The sequence below is a fragment of the Callospermophilus lateralis genome, chromosome 14, assembly GCF_048772815.1.
Source record: "Callospermophilus lateralis isolate mCalLat2 chromosome 14, mCalLat2.hap1, whole genome shotgun sequence".
Classification (NCBI taxonomy): domain Eukaryota; kingdom Metazoa; phylum Chordata; class Mammalia; order Rodentia; family Sciuridae; genus Callospermophilus; species Callospermophilus lateralis.
Window position 1 is genome coordinate 50908416 of NC_135318.1, and position 20947 is coordinate 50929362.

Below are 20947 nucleotides of genomic sequence, written 5' to 3' on the forward strand. Positions count from 1 at the left end.
AGTCTTAACTTCCTAACTTTTTATTTTTACTCTCTTTCTTAAAACAGAAAAGTATACAAACTTGGTTTCAAAGAATATGTCAGAGAGGAGCTAGGGTTGTGGCTCAGTGGTAGAGTCCTCGCCTAGCATGTATGGGGCCCTGGGTTCGATCTTCAGCACCACATAAAAATAAATGGATAGAATAAAGGTATCGTGTCCAACTACAACTAAAAAATAATGAATATTAAAAAAGAATATGTCAGACAAATTAAAATCAGGCCAAGGAAATGGTGAAGAATAGTAAATGTAAATAGATATTTCTGCCTGTTCACAAGGGAGTACATTTCCTGATTTTGAAATTGCACATTAATACAAATAGTTTCTATTATGACATCTACAATACTAATTGTCATAATAAATAGAAATGATATGATCAGTTATTGCTTACAATAAAAACAGTAAGTTTGCCAAAGGGTAATTTTGAATGCTGGACAGGGAGAGAATAGAAGTCATGCAGGATGTAATAATTATGAGGGAAGAGAATACAAAACTAAAAAATTAAAGAAAGAGTCAAAGAGCAAACAATAGAGATTTGCTATTAACAGAAGAAAAGAGAAAATGGGAAACAGATAAGTGAAAGAACAAATATATATAAAGTAAAAAATTAAAAATAAAAAACTATAAAACAAAACTCAAAAATATTAATCAAACATTCTAGTGCTCAAAATACTGATCCAGGGCTAGGGTTGTGGCTCAGTGGCAGAGCACTTGCCTAGCATGTGTGAGGCACTGGGTTCGATCCTTAGTACCACATATAAATATATAAAATAAAGGTCCATTGAACTAAAAAAAAAACTTAAAAAAATATTGATCCATGCAAAGCAATTGTCTTCAAAAAATGCTAGAAATGAGAAAAAATAAATATGAATATGCATAAATGTCCATGAACTATTAAGGCCATAATTAAACAGAAAAGAAAAAAAAGATCTTGATGAAAAATCAAAGAATCATTTTTTCTGTAGTTCAAAATATTCTCAGCTTCCCTTAGCAGTGTTAGGTGGGGTCATCCAACATCTTAACAAAGTTATGGGAGGTCCATATCTAAGGATAATTGCTTTCAGGAAAAATTTGACTAAAAAAATAAGCTTACTGTTTTTATAATTTATTTATCTTGTATTAATAAAATATGGAATTGGGGAATTTGCTCAGTGGTAGAGGGCTCGTTTAGCATGTTTGAGACCCAGGGTTCGATCCCCAGTATCTAAAAAAATAAATAAATAGATCAAGTAAGTAAACACACTTATTTTCTACATATAATTTCTACTCTGTGTAAATTCTTATAAGAAATAAGGAGTAAATCTACTTGAATTGGAGGGTGGAGAGTGGTTCTAGTTTTTCTGACCAAAATTGTTTAATAGCATGATATGGTATCTTTAACTTCATATTGACTTTTTATGGTATTCATGGTCATTTTTTAAAAAAATCTACAAGGTCTTTCTCATTTTTATAATACTTTGATAAACTCATTTGCAGTTCCTTTAATTTCATTATCCTTGTGGAATTTCTTTTTCAGTTTAATTCGTCTAAGTGTCATATCCTCATTTATCAGTGGTTTTACAAAACATATGAACATTTTTCCAATCTCTTTCATCCATTTCATGAAAAAAAATTTGGCATGATTTTCAGTTGTTTTGAAATGTTTGTATTAATATGTTGGATATATAGCTAGCTGATAATCAGTGGAAATACTGATGAACTTCATAGATGGAAATAAATGGTAGGGGAGGGGTATTTAAATGGGGACAGAGTTTACAATAGTTAACTCATTCTTTAATATTTCATGTTACAGAGACTTTTGTTGCTCTATGTAAACTTATAACTTCAGGGTCTCATAATGAGTATTTGGTTAGTAAAAACTTCCTATAGCTGAAATTTTATCTTTGATCACAGTTTATGAAGTGTGAATGATCTGAGCTTTGAAGAAGACAAATACTATACAAACAGTAAAGATACATGAAGTCCACTAATAGGTTTAAGGGTTTCAAAAGATATAATGTGATAAAGCTTTATATATGAAATTATACTTTCATGTTTTTCATTTGACTTAGTTAACAGAATCATACATTCCATGCCCAAACACTATTCCTTAAAATACACACACTTTGGGACTTTGAATTTTGTAAGGTTTATGTTTTTCTAGTTCTGGTATTAGAGACCTATGATTCCATAAAAGAGCTATGAATCTATAAAGAAGCTTGCTTCCACACAGAGTTTCTTGAGACATAAAGCTACAATAAAATGTAATTTTTCTTTCACAATTGCCTCAGTAGGTCAGAAAAAGAAATTTTAAAAAGTAGACTAGATTAGGATGGAGAAAATGGAAATAGTCTTTTTGTTCTTCAACTTGTATTATCTATCTTATATTATCTCCATTACCTTTCTCAAACATAGCCTTAGATTCAGTGAAAACCTGTAAATATCTTTAGGTTGCTAAATTGCTGATAACATTTTCATTCATGTTCTAAAAGAGCTTAAAACTATCTTCTTTGGAAATATGTTTAAAATTGGTGGGTTTTAGTTATATACCAAGAGTTAGAAAAATGTGTCTCTTGGGAATTTCTAGCATATAGGCAGGAAGGAAACAGAAAACACCTGGTGGGCCTAATCTAAACTTAACCAGTTCAACATAATACACATTAAAGCTACCTTAAGAGCTCAACACATGGGAAATGCTCAGTATATTCTACATTTATTTCAGTTTAAGATGCAGAAATGGACTTCCTAGACATATGCCATATGTTCTCCTCTCATGCCAAGTTAACAAGAATTAAAAGTCTGAGATGAATAAACAAGGTCAACTTAGGCTGAGCCAAATTAGACAACAGAATAATTGTCAGATTTTCTGTTGGCAGGGACAGTTTGTTTTGAGCCAATCTTCATGAATTATAGGCTGTACTTTTTTTTCTGGTAGCGCTATTGCCAGGCATTCTGTTGACAATTTCTTTGTTTTATAAACATTGAAAATTTTCATCAGTTATATTGTTTTTAGTCGCACATCAGATTCTGAATACATGGATTTTTTTGATCTTATTTCAACTTAAAGGAAAACTGCCTAGATGTGAATCAATAAAATCAAGCCAAAATTTAACAACTTTTAACAGGATACTATTATTTCATTTGGAGTCTCTTAGGTATGAACTCAGATAAAATAAACAGTAAACTAATCAGTACTGTAATGAATTTATGACAGTAAATATCAAACTAGATAAATCTGCTGCAAATACAATCTTTATTTGCTCTACAATAAGGAATTTTAGACCTTGAACAAATAGAATCTAATGCAAATGAGAAAACTGAGGCAACTAGAGAGGATGACTTATTTGCAATGTAACAACTAGTTTAGGGTAGTACCAAGTCCAAAGGTAATTATTTTAGTTTAGTCCTAAGATCATTTATTTTATTTACACACTGCCCTTCTCATCCTGTATTATTTTTGTCTTTCTAAACTGTGCTTTGAGTGGTATAACTTTTTTTTTGGTTGCCTAGTCAAAAATATAACAAACCAGCCATTTGAATAATGATATTAATGACATATAAAGAATAAAGTCTTAGCAAGGTCTAAAAGGTGAAAACCACCATGTGAATAATATTATTAATGACATTAATAATATTTAATACTACATAATGGTATTTTTAAAAAACCTCATTTAATCCCTTAGTTGTAACTGTTTCAATTTTGAAACTGGTAATTCTTTTGTGAATCCATTGCCTACTTTATACACTTTTCAGACTTCTAAAGATCATCTGCATTCTTTGGCTCATGGTCTGCTTCTTCCATTTTCAAAGCCAGCAGTGCTGAGCTAAGTCCTTTTCACACTGAATCACTCTGATCCTGATTCTTCTCTCTTATCTGTATTTCAGGATTATATTAAGCCTGTCTGATAATCCAGGTTAATATTCCCTATTTCGAAGTGATATGATTAGCAGTCTAAATTCTATCTGCTATTTTAATTCCCCTTCACCATGTTATTTAACATATTCACAAATTCCAGTGATCAGGACATGGACATCTTTGGAAGGCCCTTCTGCTTACCATATACTCTAAGTCCTATAATGGCTTCCTCTACAATTAGAATGAAGACCTAACTGCATGGCCAACTAAAGTTCTACAAACCTACTCCATTCCCCTTTTTACAGTTTAACTGTATTGGCTCTCTGTTACTTGAACCTCTCAAACTTGTTTCCACCAGTAGACCTTTATATGTATAGTTTACTTCCCATGAATTACTCTGTCACTTTATCACTTATTCACATAGATGACTCCTTGTCCTGTTCTCAAATATTACCTTCCAGGGCAGATTTCCATTATCACCAATTCTTTATATTTTTCCTAGTATTTACCTTTAATCAAAAGACTCTTATTCAATCAATTTGCTTAGTTTTTTATCTCTATCATTTCTGTTCCTAACAAAACTGAGAACTCCAAGAGAACAGTGGGCCTGGTACCCCAATATTCTGCCTACCTATTATGCGTTAACTATGTCAACTGTCACAGACAGTTGGAGAAATTATAATGTCTAAGACAGTCATGGTGTTCTTACCTTCATGGAGTTTACAGATTAATGAGAAAAAAGATATTAATCTAATAATCATATAATAAAATTACAAATGTGACAGAGTTTTAAAGGCTTATAGTGTGTTTTAACATCTATTGGGACTAGTCCCTCCCTATGGTTTTTATTTTTTAGTGTTTTCTTTGGGTATTTTTATATGCTTGTTTTTCTATGAGAACTTTAATATCAACTTGTCTAACTCCATAAAAGTGTGTATTTATATAGGGATTAAATAAACTTGCAAATTAATATGGGGAGAAATGACATCTGAATAACACTGTTCCTATCCAAGAATTCCACTTTTTTGAGGCTATTTTTATATCTTTCAGATTTTAAAAAAGTTTCCTGCATATAAATTTTGCAAATTCGTTGTATTTAATTCTAAGTATTTGATTTCCTTCATTAAGATTATAAATGGGGCTGGGCATATAATCCCAGTGGCTCCATAGGCTGAGGCAGGAGGTCCTCATGTTCAAAGCCAGCCTCAGGAAAAAAGCGAGGTGCTAAGCAGCTCAGTGAGACCTTATCTCTAAATAAAATACAAAATAATGCTGGGGATGTGGCTCAGTGGTCAAGTGTACCTGAGTTCAAACCCTGGTACCACCCCCGCCCCCCCCACCAAAAAAAAAAAAAAGATTGTAACTGGGGATTTAGTTTTTCACTAACACTTTCTCCACTAACTGGTTATTGCTTGTGTATGTGGAGGTTGATTTCTGAATGTCAATTTTATATTCTCCACCTTATTAAACTTTCCAAATATTTGATTTCATTTTATCATTGATTGTTATTGTCATTGATTATCATTGATTTTATCACTGTCTTATTGCAAAATGGAGATAGTACCAAACAAACAACAAAAAATAACCCTAAGTACTTTTTGGAACCCAGAGGTATTTTACCACTGAGTTACACCCCAAGTCCTTCTATTTATTATTCTTGAGGCAGGATATTACTAAGCTGCTAGGGCCTCAAACTTGCAATCCTCCTGCCTCAGTTTCCTGAGTTGCTGAGATTACAGGTGTGTTGTACCACCATGCCTGACTTAGAGATAGTTTTAATTCCTTATTAGCTCTTATGCTTCTAGTTCAGAAAGTAGCAAATTTCTTTTTTTTTAAATACTTTTGTTTTTATTTTTATGTGGTGCCGGGGATCAAACCCAGTGCCTCACGCATTTTAGGCACTCTACCACTGAGCTACAACCCTGGCCCCAGTAGGAAATTTCTTCTGCAAAGGGCTAGATAAGAAATATTTTAGATTTTGCAGGCCACATGATCTGACTATATTAAACTACAGAAAATAATAAAATGGAAATGGCTATGTTTCAGTAAACTTTATTTACAGAAACAGGCAAGAGGTTTAATTTGGCCCACAAGGCATATTTACCAACCGTTGCTTTATTGATGTATCAAGTTGTTTTGGCTAATACCTCTAGTATAGCATTGAAAAGTAGCCGAAATAATGAGTATCCATGCCTTCTTTCTGATCTTAGTGGAAATGCTCTCATTGATACCCCTTTAAGGGAAATACTGGTATTAAGAGTAAGTTATATATTTTTTCTTACATTAAGAAAGTATCCTCCGGCTCAGGATATAGCTCAGTTGGTAGAGTGCATGCTTCATATGCAGAAGGCCCTGGGTTCAATCCTCAGCACCACAAGGAAAAAAAGAAAAAAAAGATACAATCCTCCAGTTCCATTTTCTTGAGTGTTTTCATCAGGAATAGGTGTTAAAGTCTGTTAGAAATGTTTTAAACATCTATAATCATGGATTTTATTCATTTTAGATCTATTAGTAGGATGTAGGACATTAATGGACTTGATAAAATGAACTAACTTTGTATTCCCAGGATAGATTCAGGTATTAGATTTTGTTTATATTGTTATTAATATTGTTATTCATGAATGATATTGTTTTTCAGTTTTTATGTACTATAGAAAGTTCTTTATTTTCAATCCTTTGGAATAATTTGTGGAATATTGGGAACATCTTATCTTCGAAGGTTTGGTAGAATTCTCCTATCAAACCAATTGGGCCAGCTGCTTTATCACAGGGTAATTCCTAAATAACTTTGTTTATTTCTTTTATGGAACTGGTGTGCTTCAGAGTTCTAAATTGAATAGTAGCCACTTTGGGAAATATGTATTTACCTAGGACAATATTTTATTTGCAAAGTAATCTTAAAAGTAGTCTCATGATTTTTAAAAAATCTGTGGTTTAAATGTCTAATTTCTCTCTCTGTAACTTCTTGATCTGTATTTTCTATCTAGGAGGTCTATTAATTTGTTTCAAAAACATCTGTTGATAATTTGATAATTAGATCTATAGCTTTTTTTTGTTTGCTTGTTTTTGTCTTCTACCTAATATGTTAGTAAACTCTGGCCGGCAGGCTGCTTGTTTGTTTTTGGAAATAAAGTTTTATTGGATCACAGCCATATCTGTTCATTTATGTATTGTCCTTGGCTGCCTTGGTGATACAGAAGAGTTGAGTGGTTGCTGCATATGGTCCACAAGCTTAAAATACTTACACTAGCCATGTAGGAAAAGTTTGCCAGTCCCCACTCTGTTTCATTCATTCTGCCTTTATCTTATTAATTCTTTCCTTATGATTTATTTTGGTTTGGATTCATGATTTTTTTTATTTGTGGGTTTTTTTGTTGTTGAGAATTTGTTAGTTTAATCTAAATTAGATGCTGTGTAGGCAGTTTTTTGTTTTAATTAGTTACACATAACAGTAAAATGATCTTGACATATCATACAATTGAATCAGATGGGATATAATTTCTCATTTTTCTGAGTGTACAGGTTGCAGAATTACATTGGTCATGCAGTCACGTATACACCCATAGCAATAATAATGTCTATTTTATTCTGCTGTCCTTCCATTCCCTCCTTCCCATCACTTCTCTCTACTCAATCTAATGTGACTCACTTTTTTTCCCCCTCACATCATCATACCTATATTCTGTATAATGAAGGGGGTCTCCTTCCCTCTTCCATGCAATTCCCATTCTCCTTCCCTTTCCCTCCCACCTCTCTTCCCTATCTAGAGGTAATTTTCTTCTCATGCTGTTCCTCCCTACTCCATTTTGAGTCACTCCCCTATATCAGAGAAGACATTCAGCATTTGTATTTTTGGGATTGGCTAACTTCACTTAACATAATCTGCTCTAATGCCATCCATTTCCCTGCAAATGCCATGATCTTGTTATTTTTTAGTGCCGAGTAATATTCCATTGTGTATAAATGCCACATTATTTTTATCCATTCATCCACTGAAGGGCATCTAGGTTGGCTCCATAGTCTAGCTATTGTGAATTGTGCTGCTATAAACATTGATGTGACTGTGTCCCTGTAGTATGTTATTTTTAGGTCTTTTGAGTATAGTCCAAGAAGAGAGATAGCTGGGTCAAATGGTGGTTCCATTCCCAGTTTTCCAAGGAATCTCCATACTGCTTTCCAAATTGGCTGCACCAATTTGCAGTCCCACCAGCAATGTATGAGTGTACCTTTTTCCCTGCATCCTCACCAGCACTTGTTGTTTGACTTCATAATGGCTGCTATTCTTAGTGGAGTGAGATGGTATCTTAGAGTAGTTTTAATTTGCATTTCTCTGATTGCTAGCGATGGTGAGCATTTTTTTTGTGTATTTGTTGATTAATTGTATATCCTCTTCTGAGAAGTGTCTGTTCAGGTCCTTGGCCCATTTGTTGACTGGGTTATTTGTTTTTTTTTGTTGTTGTTAACTTTTTGAGTTCTTTATATATCCTAGAGATTAGAGCTCTATCTGATGTGTGAGGGGTAAAAATTTGTTCCCAGGTTATAGGCTCCCTATTCACTTTTCAAATTATTTCTCTTGCTTAGAAAAAAACTTTTTAGTTTGAATTCGTCCCATTTGTTAATTCTTGGTTTTAATTCTTGTGCTATAGGCGTCTTATTAAGGAACTTGGGGCCTAACCGCACATGATGGAGATTAGGGCCTACTTTTTCTTCTATTAGATGCAGAGTCTCTGGTTTGATTCCTAGATCCTTGATCCATTTTGAGTTAACTTTTGTGTATGGTGAGAGATAGGGATTCAATTTCATTTTGTTGCATATGGATTTCCAGTTCTCCCAGCACCATTTGTTGAAGATGCTATCTTTCTCCACTGCATACATTTAGCACCTTTGTCTAATATAAGGTAATTGTAATCTTGTGGGTTGGTCTCTGTGTCCTCTATTCTGTACCATTGGTCTACCAGCCTGTTTTGGTGCCAGTACCATGCTGATTTGTTACTACTGCTCTGTAGTATAGTTTAAGATCTGGTATAGCTATACCACCTGTTTTACTCTTCCTGCTTAGAATTGCTTTAGCTATTCTGGGGTCTCTTATTTTTCCAGCTGAATTTCATAATTGCTTTTTCTTTTTCTGTGAGGAGTGCTGTTGGGATTTTGATTGGAATCGCATTGATTCTGTAAAGTGCTTTGCTGGGAGCCATTAGCCAAGTAGGTATGACAGTTTCCTTGCCAGCGTACCCCATGTTGCTTAGTGGAAGGACTCGTGGAAATAGGACATTTTGCAGTGACATTGCATGTAAAGTGACCTTGCTCTAGGACCAGGGCGGATCCGGGTTTAGGACGTTCCCGGTTTAGGACAATCCGGGTTTAGGGCGTTCCCGGTTTAGGAAGGTTATTCCTGCTGGGAATAGGGCGTATCCTGCTGCTGAGTTTCTCTTGAGTTCTCACAGGATTCAGACATTATTTTTGGGAGACAGAAGCCCAGTGGAGGTGTGGATTTGGGCAGAGAATGTGGATTTCCCCAGAACATGATTGTAGAGTGTCGGTGTGAGATTGGGAATAAAGAATTGCTGTTTGAATCTACAAAGCTGTGAGTGGCTCGTGATTTTGTGCCCAGCCAGACTGTGGCATTTGGTGGCCCGTACGGGGAACATCTAAAACTTGGAGGTAGGTGAAATTACTCGCCCGTGAAGGAGAGCGAAAGAATGGGTGAGCATTTCAAAAAACAATGTGTTCTTGTTCTGATTTATTTTGTTTTTATTTCAAGTTGCCTATTCCTAGAACTTTCTCAGGCAAACTGGGGAAAATGGTTGACTCAAGGTTTGAAGTTGTTCGCCTCCAAGGAAGAGAAATTGTTAGAGAAAGGAGGCACCCCAGTAAGACCAAGAACAGTTAGGACATATGTTAATACAATACAAAAATGTAGCCCATGGCTTTTTAATGAGAAGTTGTTAAATATATCAATGGGACCATCATGGTATCCTGTAGAAGGATTTTTCTTCAACAAGAAAGAGATGGCTAATTCTATTTACTACACTTGTCTAAGATCTTGGTTTTTACAGACATCTGATTAATCTACAAAGTTAAAGTGTTAAAATATCAACCACTAAATATAAAATCAAGTACTCTTTACTTATTAAGTTCTATAAGGTAATATATTTAAACGTTATGTGTGTTTTCATAAATTGGTAAATGGAAAAAATTTTAATATTGCTTTGGTCTATGTCTTTGCTGAAACAAGGTTACTAAGTGTTAAGATTCTATCAGGTGTAATTTATATACAAAGAGTATAAGAAGTTTCAGTTGGGTTTCAATTATAGTATTATGGTACAATAAAAAAACATGAAAGTATTTCATCTTATTAAAGTGGAGTAATTTGTCTAAATCAGAAATTTTATAAGAGTTGTTTCAGAATGTGAATTTTTTGGATTCATCAGGACTTAGTGCTGCGAAAAGATATATGTATCCAAAAAATGTACATAAGCCTAAGGTACTTTGGAAAGATATTCTAACAGGACAATGAAAAGGTCCTGACCCAGTGATTGTCTGGAGTCGGGGTTTTGTTTTTCCACAGGGAGAACAGCAGCCGATTTGGATTCCAGAGAGATTAACTAAAACAATTTCTACAGATCAAAAAGAAGATGATTTGACTCAAATCCATAACAGCTGATATCCAGAGCTCTAGCTTGGCTATTCTTACATCTTCGACAGTGATTAACCAGGGTGCTTTTTTCAATATCTATTTTATTATTGCATTTTTCCACATCATAAGGTTCTATTTTTATTTTTGAGCTCATACAAACCTAGGTTAATGTTTTTCTGATCAGTTTTATTTTTTGACTATGGAGTTTTTAAACATTGCAATGGAGATTTCACCTAGGTAAAGCTACAAGGCCTTTATTATTGTCTTATGTGTTGTATGTCTGTGTGTGCGTATGTCCATGTTTCATATATGAGGAGCGCTCATGAAAAATGGATCCAAATTATTTTTTTAATTCACGTGATTTAAATGGCTTAATTTAAATTAGGTAAACAGCTGTTAAGGATTGTTTTTAAAGGAAGTTAACAGATCTGTTTGTTTACTTTCACCTTTCCTTTTCATTATATTTAATAATTCTTTTAAGGATAATGTCTCTTTAGCATCATTGCCAGAATTCCTATCTTCATCCCAGTGCCAGTGAAGACAAAGATAAAACCAAACTACAGCTTCTATGATAGCTATCACAGTAAACTGTATAAACTGATGCATCAATGAATATAACTCAACAAGTAATGCTCAATCAAGGGGTCAACTTACTTTGGGAGGAAACGGACATATTGATAGATTCCTCCGCTTTGAACTGCTTGCAGAACTTGCCTGGACTATGTAACTATCGTTTGGTGCAGCAAATTGTGGTAATGCTGGCATATCTTTGCTGATGGTGTCACCAGTGATGCAATTTTTATTTCCTTGCCAGCGCACCCCATGTTAATTGTGGTAGTGCTGGCATATCTTTATTTGCTGATGGTGTCACCAGTGATGCAATTTTTCCAAAGGAGCCGTCAATTGGCTTGGTTTCGTGGCATTTCTGTATCCTCCCCCTTCTGCTAGTGATGGTCTAAAATTTGGGGGCCAATGACTATATGCTGGACCGGTAGTCAGTGACGGGTATGATCCAATTGCAGTGGTATCAACCTAAGACAGGAGGCTGACGCCTAAAGGTCAGTTTTCTGATGCCGGGTAAGAACCATATGTTGAATTGGACTACCTACCAGGCACAGTCCTTAAGCCACATTACTTGTTGTTTAATTAATCAGAAGGGGGAAGATGCAGGAAGCCATTAGCCAAGTAGGTATGACAATTTCCTTGCCAGTGTACCCCATGTTGCTTAGTGGAAGGACTCATGGAAATAGGACTTGCATTAGACATTTTGCAGTGACATTGCATGTAAGGTGACCTTGCTCTAGGACCAGGGCGGATCCGGGTTTAGGGCGTTCCCGGTTTAGGAAGGTTATTCCTGCTGGGAATAGGGCGTATCCTGCTGCCTGAGTTCCTCTTGAGTTCTCACGGGATTCAGACAGTATTTTTGGGAGACAGAAGCCCAGTGGAGGTGGATTTGGGCAGAGAACGTGGATTTCCCCAGAACGTGTTTGTAAAGGGCTGGTGTGAGTTCGGGAATAAAGAATAGCTGTTTGAATCTACAAGCTGTGAGTGGCTCGTGATTTGTGCCCAGCCAGACTGTGGCAGTGCTTTAGGTAATATGGCCATTTTAATAATATTAATTCTGCCTATTTTTGAGCAAGGTATATCTTTCCATCTTCTAAGGTCTTCTTCTATTTCTGTCTAATTCTGTTCTATAATTTTCATTATATAGATATTTCACCTTTTTTGTTGATTCCCAAGTATTTTATTTTATTTTTTGAGGATATTGTGAATGGGGTAGTTTTCCTCATTTCCATTTCAGAGAATTTGTCACTGATATACAGGAATGCCTTTGATTTATGGGTGTTGATTTTATATCCTTCCACTTTGTTGAATTCATTTACTAGTTCTAGAAGTTTCTTGGTAGAACTTTTTGGATCTGCTAGGTATAGGATCATATCAGCAAATAGTGCTAGTTTAAGTTCTCTCCAATACTCTTCAAACTATTTCAGGAAATAGAAAAAGAGTGAGTATTTCCAAATTCATTCTACAAGGCCAATGTCACCCTAATTCCAAAACCAGACAAAGACACTTCAAAGAAAGAAAATTTCAGACCAATATCTCTAATGAATATAGATGCAAAAATCCTTAATAAAATTTTGGCAAATTGGATACAAAAACATATCAAAAAGATCATACACCATGATCAAGTGGGTTTCATCCCCCAGATGCAAGGCTGGTTCAACATATGGAAATCAATAAATGTAATTCACCACATCAATAGACTTAAAGATAAGAACCATATGATCATCTCGATAGACGCAGAAAAAGCATTCAACAAAATTCAGCATCCCTTTATGTTTAAAACACTAGAAAAACTAGAGATAACAGGAACTTACCTCAACATTTTAAAAGCTATCTACACTAAGCCTCAGGCCAGCATCATTCTAAATGGAGAAAAACTGAAGGCATTCCCTCTAAAATCTGGAACAAGACAGGGATGCCTTCTCTCACCACTTCTATTCAACATAGTTCTTGAAACACTAGCCAGAGCAATTACACAGATGAAAGAAATGAAAGGCATAAATATAGGCTTTTTTTAATAAATATTTTTAAAATTAATTTATTTTTACATGGTGCTGAGGACTGAACCCAGGGCCTCATACGTGCTAGGTGAGTACTCTACCACTGAACCCCAGCCCCTGGTTTCATGATTTTTAAGAGGTTGGTTTTTGAGTTGTAGTTCATTTATTATTTATTTTCTAATATTTAGCACTATTGATTTCTATGTATATATGAGTTTGTAAAGATGAACCCAGCTACTATGTATATCTATAAAGCTCTAATTAAAAAAAATAAAATTCCAATGGAAGTGGTGTTGGCTTCTTAAAAATATGTTTAGCACTGTCAGTTTTCCTCTGATCAATCATTATTTTAAATATTACTTTTAGAAATATCATGTTGTTTTCTCTTTTATCTGAGTTGTTTCATAGAAATTTAAAAAATTCTAGAAGAAAGGGCATTTTGATTCTTATTTAAAATTCCTAGTGTCAGCCTGGCACAGTGTTGCACACCTGTAATCCCAGTGATTCAGGAGGCTGAGACAGAAGAATTTCAGCAAGATCTTGTCTCAAAATAAGAAATAAAAAGTGCTAGAAATGTAGCTCAGTGATAAAGCACCCCAGGGTTCCATCCCATGTGCCCCCTTATCCCCCAAAATACTGAAAGTACACTGTGGTTAGAAACCATCAATCTTTTTTTTGGGGGGGGGTGGTGGTAGTACTGGATATTGAACCCAGGGGCGCTCTGACACTGAGATACATCCCATTCTTTTCATTTTAATTTTGAGACAGGACTTCATTCAGGGTCTTGCTAAGTGGCTGAGGCTGACCTCAAACTAGAAATCCTCTGCCTCAGTTTCCTAAATTACTGAGTTTACAGGTATGTGTTACTGTACCTGGCCCATTGATCACACTTAATGAAACTTAATATCTTTTGGTACCTAAGATATATTTTGTCATATTCCATTTGGGAAGACATTGTATTCTGGGTATAGAATTTGATAAAATCCGTAATACCTACATTATTGATTGTTCAACTAAATTTTCTCCTTATTTTTTGCCTACTTGATCTATTTTGAAATTAGAGTCTTCTGTTACTAATGTCTATCTATAAATCCTTTCATCTTTTGTAGATTTTCTTTCACAGAGATGGTTTCTATGATATTTGGTGCATAAATATCCACCAAATCTGCATTGTAAAATCTGTATTTAAAAAAGGATTTTCTTTGCTTCTTTTTATGTTTTGGGACTTGAACCCTATTTTCTCTGTAATCAAGTTCTTATTGATTTATTCTGGGTGTGGGGGATGGATAATATAAGGCAAAAGAGGAGGGGCATCTTTTGGAAATTGGGTTTGAAGGGGGAAAGAAGCATAAAGAAAAAAAACTTAAGAATGAGTTCTGTTAGGAATAAGAAAGACCAAAATGATAGGTAATACAACCTCATCAGGAATTTGTGGAGAACTTAATTAGTCTCTCTTTGGTTCCATTATTTTCAGGATCAACCTGTTAAATTTTTGGCTAGTTTGTCATTTGGTCACTTGATCTAACTAGGAGAGCAGAACAGTGGCTTTCCCTTGTTCATTTCTTTCAAGTCTGTCACTTTTACTGACAATGAGTTTGTTATTTTTATTAATAGTGCTGCTGAGCAAAGGTTTTTCCACACTGAGCTCCAAAGCAAGTCAAACTGTTGGTTTTCATAGGCAGTCCTACCCAGCTAGAACTAGTTTAAGCATAGGGAGGAAGATGGGAGTAGTCTCTAGCAAGAACATCACAAACTCCTACTTTGTTATCAGAAGTTCAGCAATTTGTTTATGAAAAAATGATTCTTAATTTATTGTTCGTTTTCATGTGATTTCCAGAGCCCTGAGATGGGGGTTTTGACCAGTTTTATAATTGTTAGGGAGAGGATTTATTATCATCTAAATAAAATCTGTCATACTTGGAAATTCTGCCCCTTTTTATTTACTTTTATTATATGTAGTTTGGGACATTTTTCAAGGGTATTGTAAAGGCGTGTATATAATCAATATACATGAATTTAAAATATTGCCTTTTTACAATTGTTACATATAGTTAGGATCATCTATATACTATAGACCGGGGCCAAATCTGGCCTGCTGCCTGTTTTTTGTAAATTAAGTTTTATTGTAACACAATAATTTTCATTCATTTATATGTTGTCTATGGCTGCTTTTATACTACAATAGCAGGGTTGAGTAGTTTCTAAAAAATCTACATGCCTGAAGAGCCTAAAGCATTTACTATTTGCTATTTCACACAAAAATATTGCCTACCTTTGCTTGAAGTTCTTATTATCATTGTAAATAATACCACTATTATTACCATAAAAAACACTTAAGATATTATTGTAATTAAATAACAAGTGTTTTTAATTTCATGTTTATTTCTTCTCAGTAACCCTTGTGATAAGCTAGATATTTAAATTTTCATCTATTAGATTTCAGAAAATAGATTGCATTAAAGAAGTGTAAATTAGATCATAATTATAGATCATATTTTTTTAAATTTATTTTTTTGTTGTAGATGAACACAATATCTTTATTTATTTTAATGTGGTGCTGAGGATCAAACCCAGTGCCTTGCATGTGTGAGGCAAGCACTCTACGGTTGAGCTGTGATCCCAGCCCCATAGATAATATATTATAGATAATTATAGGTGATATAAATTATACTTCAAATATATATTCTAAAGTTAATATTCATTTAAGGTAATTTAATCCCATAATTTACCAACAGAATACAAATAAAATATGATATTATAATAAATTCATTTTGGCTTACAATAATATCCATTATATTTTTTTACATTCACTTCTGCCTTCATTATACTGCTCTTGCATGAATTAACGTGAAATATTAGCTATGAGAAAAATGTATGTTTTTCCTTGACATTTTGAAATATTCTTGCTTAACTCTTAGTTTGCACTAAGCAGGAAATAGTCAAAGTACTCAACACTAAATACTTCTCTTTAAGGAGTAACTTTTCAGCTTAACATATCTTACCTGTTAGAAGAGCCTTTCAGTATTTTTTGTTGAATACTATGCCTGAGGATTGAACCAAAGGAAGGAAGATTATCTCGAAATGAGTCTTCCCCTTGAGATGCTAAAGATAGGCCAACAAAAGCTTCATTTAGCATATCCCCTCTGTCCAAGGGCCCCAGGAGTTCTGTTAAAAAAATAATTAATGTATAAGTAAAATACAATATAATTTCTGCTTAATACCATCATAAGTAAGATTACAGAAAAACTTTAACATATCCCACTGAAACTTTTTTCTTTAGTTTTTTTACTATATGGCACACAATGAAAATCTTGCAGTCCAAGTCCCTTTGTGACTTCTGTTATTTTTACATTGTCTTTAGCCAGAAGAGTTTGATAACAGAATGATGGATGCTTCCAAGTTCAGTTTTTAAAAAATTTTTTGTACCACTTATTTCATAGTGTTTTTGCGTGAACTTTATTAATCAAATATTCTTTTTTGTTTTATTAGCCAATTGCTGACTATTTTACTTTCTTGAAATATTATAACAAATGAATTATTTTACTGAGCATACAATTTGAAAAGGAAAACAACTTTTCCAATATTTACTTCCAGTTAGCATTATTTATCTTTTGCAGTACTGGGGATGGAACATAAGGCCTTACGTTAGGCAAGCACTCTACCACTGAGTTATACTTGCATCTACCCCTTAATTAGCATTTTAAAGTACATAAGGAGATGTATATTTGAACATCAAAAAGATGGAAAATTTTCTCTATACATTTTTATACAATTTTGAGGGGGGATATTTAAAAAAATTGTTTGACATGCATGAGATTGAAGCAGTAATGAAAAGTCTCTCAAAAAAGAAAAGCCAAAGACTGGAAGGATTCACTGCCGAATTTTACCAGACCTTAATAACTATCAGTCATGCTTCTTAAACTATTCCATGAAGCAGAAAAGAATGCTTCCAAATGCATTCTACAAAACCAGTATCACACTTATATCAATACCAGACAAGGGCACAATAAAAAAAGAAAGTTAAAGACTAATATCCTTGATGAACACTGATACAAAAGTCTTCAATAAAATACTTATTAAACCGAATTCAACAACATATTAAAAAGATTATACACCATGATCAAATTGGTTTCATTCCACAGATGCAAGAATGGCTCAACATAAGGAAATAAAGAAGTAGAATCAAGGATAAAAATCATATGACTATATCAATATATACAGAAAAAAAACCTTTGACAAAACTCAACATACCTCCATGATAAAAGCCCTGAAGAAACTAGGTATGGGAGGGTTTTTATGGGAGGATTTTACTCAACATAATAAAGGCTGTATACAAAAGAACATAGCCCACATCATGCTGAATGAGGAAAAACTGAAATTGTTTCCTCTAAGATCAGGAATGATAAAAGGATGTTCACTCATACCACTCCGATTCAATTTTAGCCACAACAATTAGATAAGAGAAATAAAAGGGATACAAATAACAAAGGAAGAAGTCAAATAATCCCTATTTGCAGATGACATGATCCTGTACTTAAGACTCTCAAGACTCTACTAGAAGACTTTTAGATCTGATAAACAAAGTCAGCAATGTAGCAAGATACACAATTAATACACAAAATCAGTAACTTTTCCAAACACCAATAATGAACTGAGGAAGAAATTAGGAAAACTCCATTCACAACACCTTCAGAAAAAATAAAATAACTAGGAATAAACTTAACCAAGGATCTTAAAGACCTCTACAAGAAAATTATAAAACATTGAAGATGGTAATTGAAGAGGATGAAAAAACCTTCAATATTCATGAATCAGCAGAATTAATATTGTTAAAGTGGCAATATTACCATTTCGGTCGGTGGCAGTCCCCTTCAAAATGCCAATAGTATTCTTCATTTTGTCAAATGCCTTTGTGTGTATGAATTGAGATGATGGTGCAGTTTTTGTCCTCCTTTCTGTTAATTTGGTATATTATACTAAATGATTTTCATATGTTAAGCCGCCCTTGATTTACAGGAATAAATCCTATGTGATCATAGTGTATAATCTTTTTACTGTATTGCTGAATTGGGTTTGGCAGTATTTCGTTAAGGCTTTTTGCATCAATATTCATCAGAGGTATTGGTCTGTAGATTTGTCTGTTGTTGGTGTTAGAGTAATGCTTGCCTTATATAAGGAGTTCAGGAAGTTCTTGCCTCAAGTTTTTAGAAATGTTTGAGGACTGGTTTTATTTCTGTAAATTTTTGGTACAGTTTTCCATGAAGCCATCTGGGTCCAGGGCTTTGTTGTTGTTGGAAAGTTTTGGTTGCTGATTCAATCCCCTTACTGGTTATAGGTCTGCTCGTATCTATGTCTTCAAGATAGAAAGGTCTTGGTGGGTTGTATATTTATAGAACTTAGTACATTTATCTAAGTTTAAAATTGTTTTTGGCATGCAGTTGTTTGATACAATCTTACAATCCTTTATATGTATTTAGTATTGGTTATAAGATATGCATTTTCATTTCTGATTTCAGTTGGTGTCTGTTTTTTTTCTTAATCTAATTGTTTGTCATTATTGTTGATATTTTTGAAAAACCAACTCAAGTTTCACTGATATTTTTTCTATATAATATACCTCTGTTTTGATCTTTATTCTTTCTTTGTTAGCTTTGAGTTTAATTTTGTTGTTGTTTTGTTATTATTTTCCATTTTCCTATTGTATAAAGTTGGGTTCTTGAGATTTTTCTTTTTAATGTAAACACTTATATTCTTAAATTCTCTCTTATCACTACTTTTACTACAACCCATACATTCAGATATGTTTGTTTTCACTTTCATTTGTATCAAGATATTTTCTAATTTCCTTTGTGATTTCTTCTTTGACACATTGGTTGGCTGGTTGCTTAATTTTCAGATAATGTAGAATCTCCAGTTTTCCAATATTGACTTCTGGTTTTATCCCACTGTGATCAGAAAACTTCTGATTTGAATTTTTTTCAATATTTATTTTTTTAGTTGTAGTTGGACACAATACCTTTATTTTGTTTATTTTTTATTTTTTATGTGGTGCTGAAGATCGAACCAGGGCCTCGCACATGCTATGTGAGTGATCTACCACTGAGCCACAACACCAGCCCTGATTTGAATCTTTTAACATTTGTTAAAAGACTGATTTTGGGCTGGGGATGTGGCTCAAGCGGTTACGTGCTTGCCTGGCATGTGCGGGGCACTGGGTTCGATCCTCAGCACCACATAAAAATAAAAATAATGATGTTGTGTCCACCAAACACAAAACAAAACAAAAAAAGACTGATTTTAGGGTTGGGGATGTAATTCAATGGTATAGCATCTGGCTAACCATGCACTAGGCTCTGGGTTTAATTCCTAGTACTGAGAGGGGGAAAAAAAGTGTTCTTATTGTATCCTGAAGTCCAGGAGAATGTTTCATGTGCACTTGATAAGAATCCATATTCTGCAGTTTTGGGGTGAGCATTCTATATATGTCTGCCATGCCTAATAAGTCTAATAAAGTGCTGAAGTCCTCTATTCCCACATTGCTCTTCTGTGTGTAGTTCCACCCATTATTGAAAGTTTGACAGAAGTAATGAACTACCTAGAATTTTACTTTGTTTTCCTTGAAAAAATATTTTAGACTGGTAGTCCATGTAGCAAATTCAGTTTGCAAATAGTTGACAGTATCTAAAAATCATTTCAAATTATTTGCCAACACTTAAAATTGGTATATTTCACATAAAACATAGAGTTTTGACTTCTTTTTGAAAAATCAGAAGGCTTGGCAGCATTTGGCCTCTATTTCTTAGGAATAGCAATCTGCTGAACTAGAATGGATGCCACCCACTTTAGTGGGTTAGGTATGTCCCACTTAATCAAAGTTCAAATCAAATCCTATTATTTCCATGACAGCAAGGATTAGTATCTGTTCGATTTATCATCAGGCTTATACTCCCAAATGCATTTGAATTTGCATATAGTATCTCTAATTCTCATAATGACCCTGTAAGGTAGGTATCATTACCCCATTTACAAAATAGGGTCATCAAACTAAAGCTTATAAGCCAAATACAGCCCTCCATCTTATTTTGTATGGCTCATGACCTTAAGAGTAGTTTTAACATTTTCAAATAGTTAGAAAAAAGATACATTCTTTGATGTGAAACTTACATTAAGTCAAAATTTCATTGTCCAAAAAAGCTTTCTGGGACATAGCCACACCAGTTTATAGTACAAAATCAGCCTTAGACAACATGTAAACAATGTCAGAATTAAGAATGACTTGCAAAACTTAAAATACTCACTGCCTGGCCCTTCATAAAGATTGCTGCACCCTGCTTTAAAACAAATTGTAGGGCTGGGGTTGTGGCTCAGTGGTAGAGCACTTGTCTTGCATGTGTGAGGCGTAGGTTTGATCCTCTGTACCACATTAAAAAACAAATAAATAAAGTCATAAAAAAAATTGGAAAGCTCCTCCTGCTCCTTTCTTTCTCTTGCACTAAATTTTCTTTTTTTTCTATACATGCTTCTTCAGACCCAGGATAGAACTCCTTATCAAATTTCATTTCACAGCAAGAAGAAAAACAGTGACAAATTCAAGGCGACAGGGTATGATCTCTGTTTTTAACTGTGATCTTGGACAAGTCATTTTATCTTTCTGAGCTTCTATTTCCTTATTTGTTCAACAAAAGTGGTAAGTTAGATTATCTCTAAAGTAATTCTCACTTTGAATTCACTTTGAAGTAGAAAAGAAAGAAGAGATAAGCTGGATGAATAAAAATATAAAAGAGAAAGGCTAAAAAAATGATTGGGGGACTCCTGGATGCTAGGTAGGTAAAATAGAATAATTGTCACCTCTATTGAGTTAGGCCATTTACATAT

The 20947-nt window shown here is 34.0% G+C and overlaps 1 protein-coding gene across 25 annotated transcripts in view; it reads right to left on the reverse strand.

Annotated features, from left to right (window-relative positions):
* The window catches only part of Wdpcp (WD repeat containing planar cell polarity effector), a 519910-nt gene that overhangs the window by 49719 nt on the left and 449244 nt on the right, over positions 1-20947 (reverse strand). For all 25 annotated transcript variants that reach the window (XR_013088670.2, XR_013088671.2, XM_076833808.2 and 22 more), the window contains one exon: positions 16075-16237. Coding sequence is in view for 23 of the 25 variants with exons in the window: in XM_076833808.2 (XP_076689923.2) it covers positions 16075-16237 (163 nt within the window). In the remaining 2 variants the exon portion in view is untranslated. The remainder of the gene's footprint in view (positions 1-16074; positions 16238-20947) is intronic.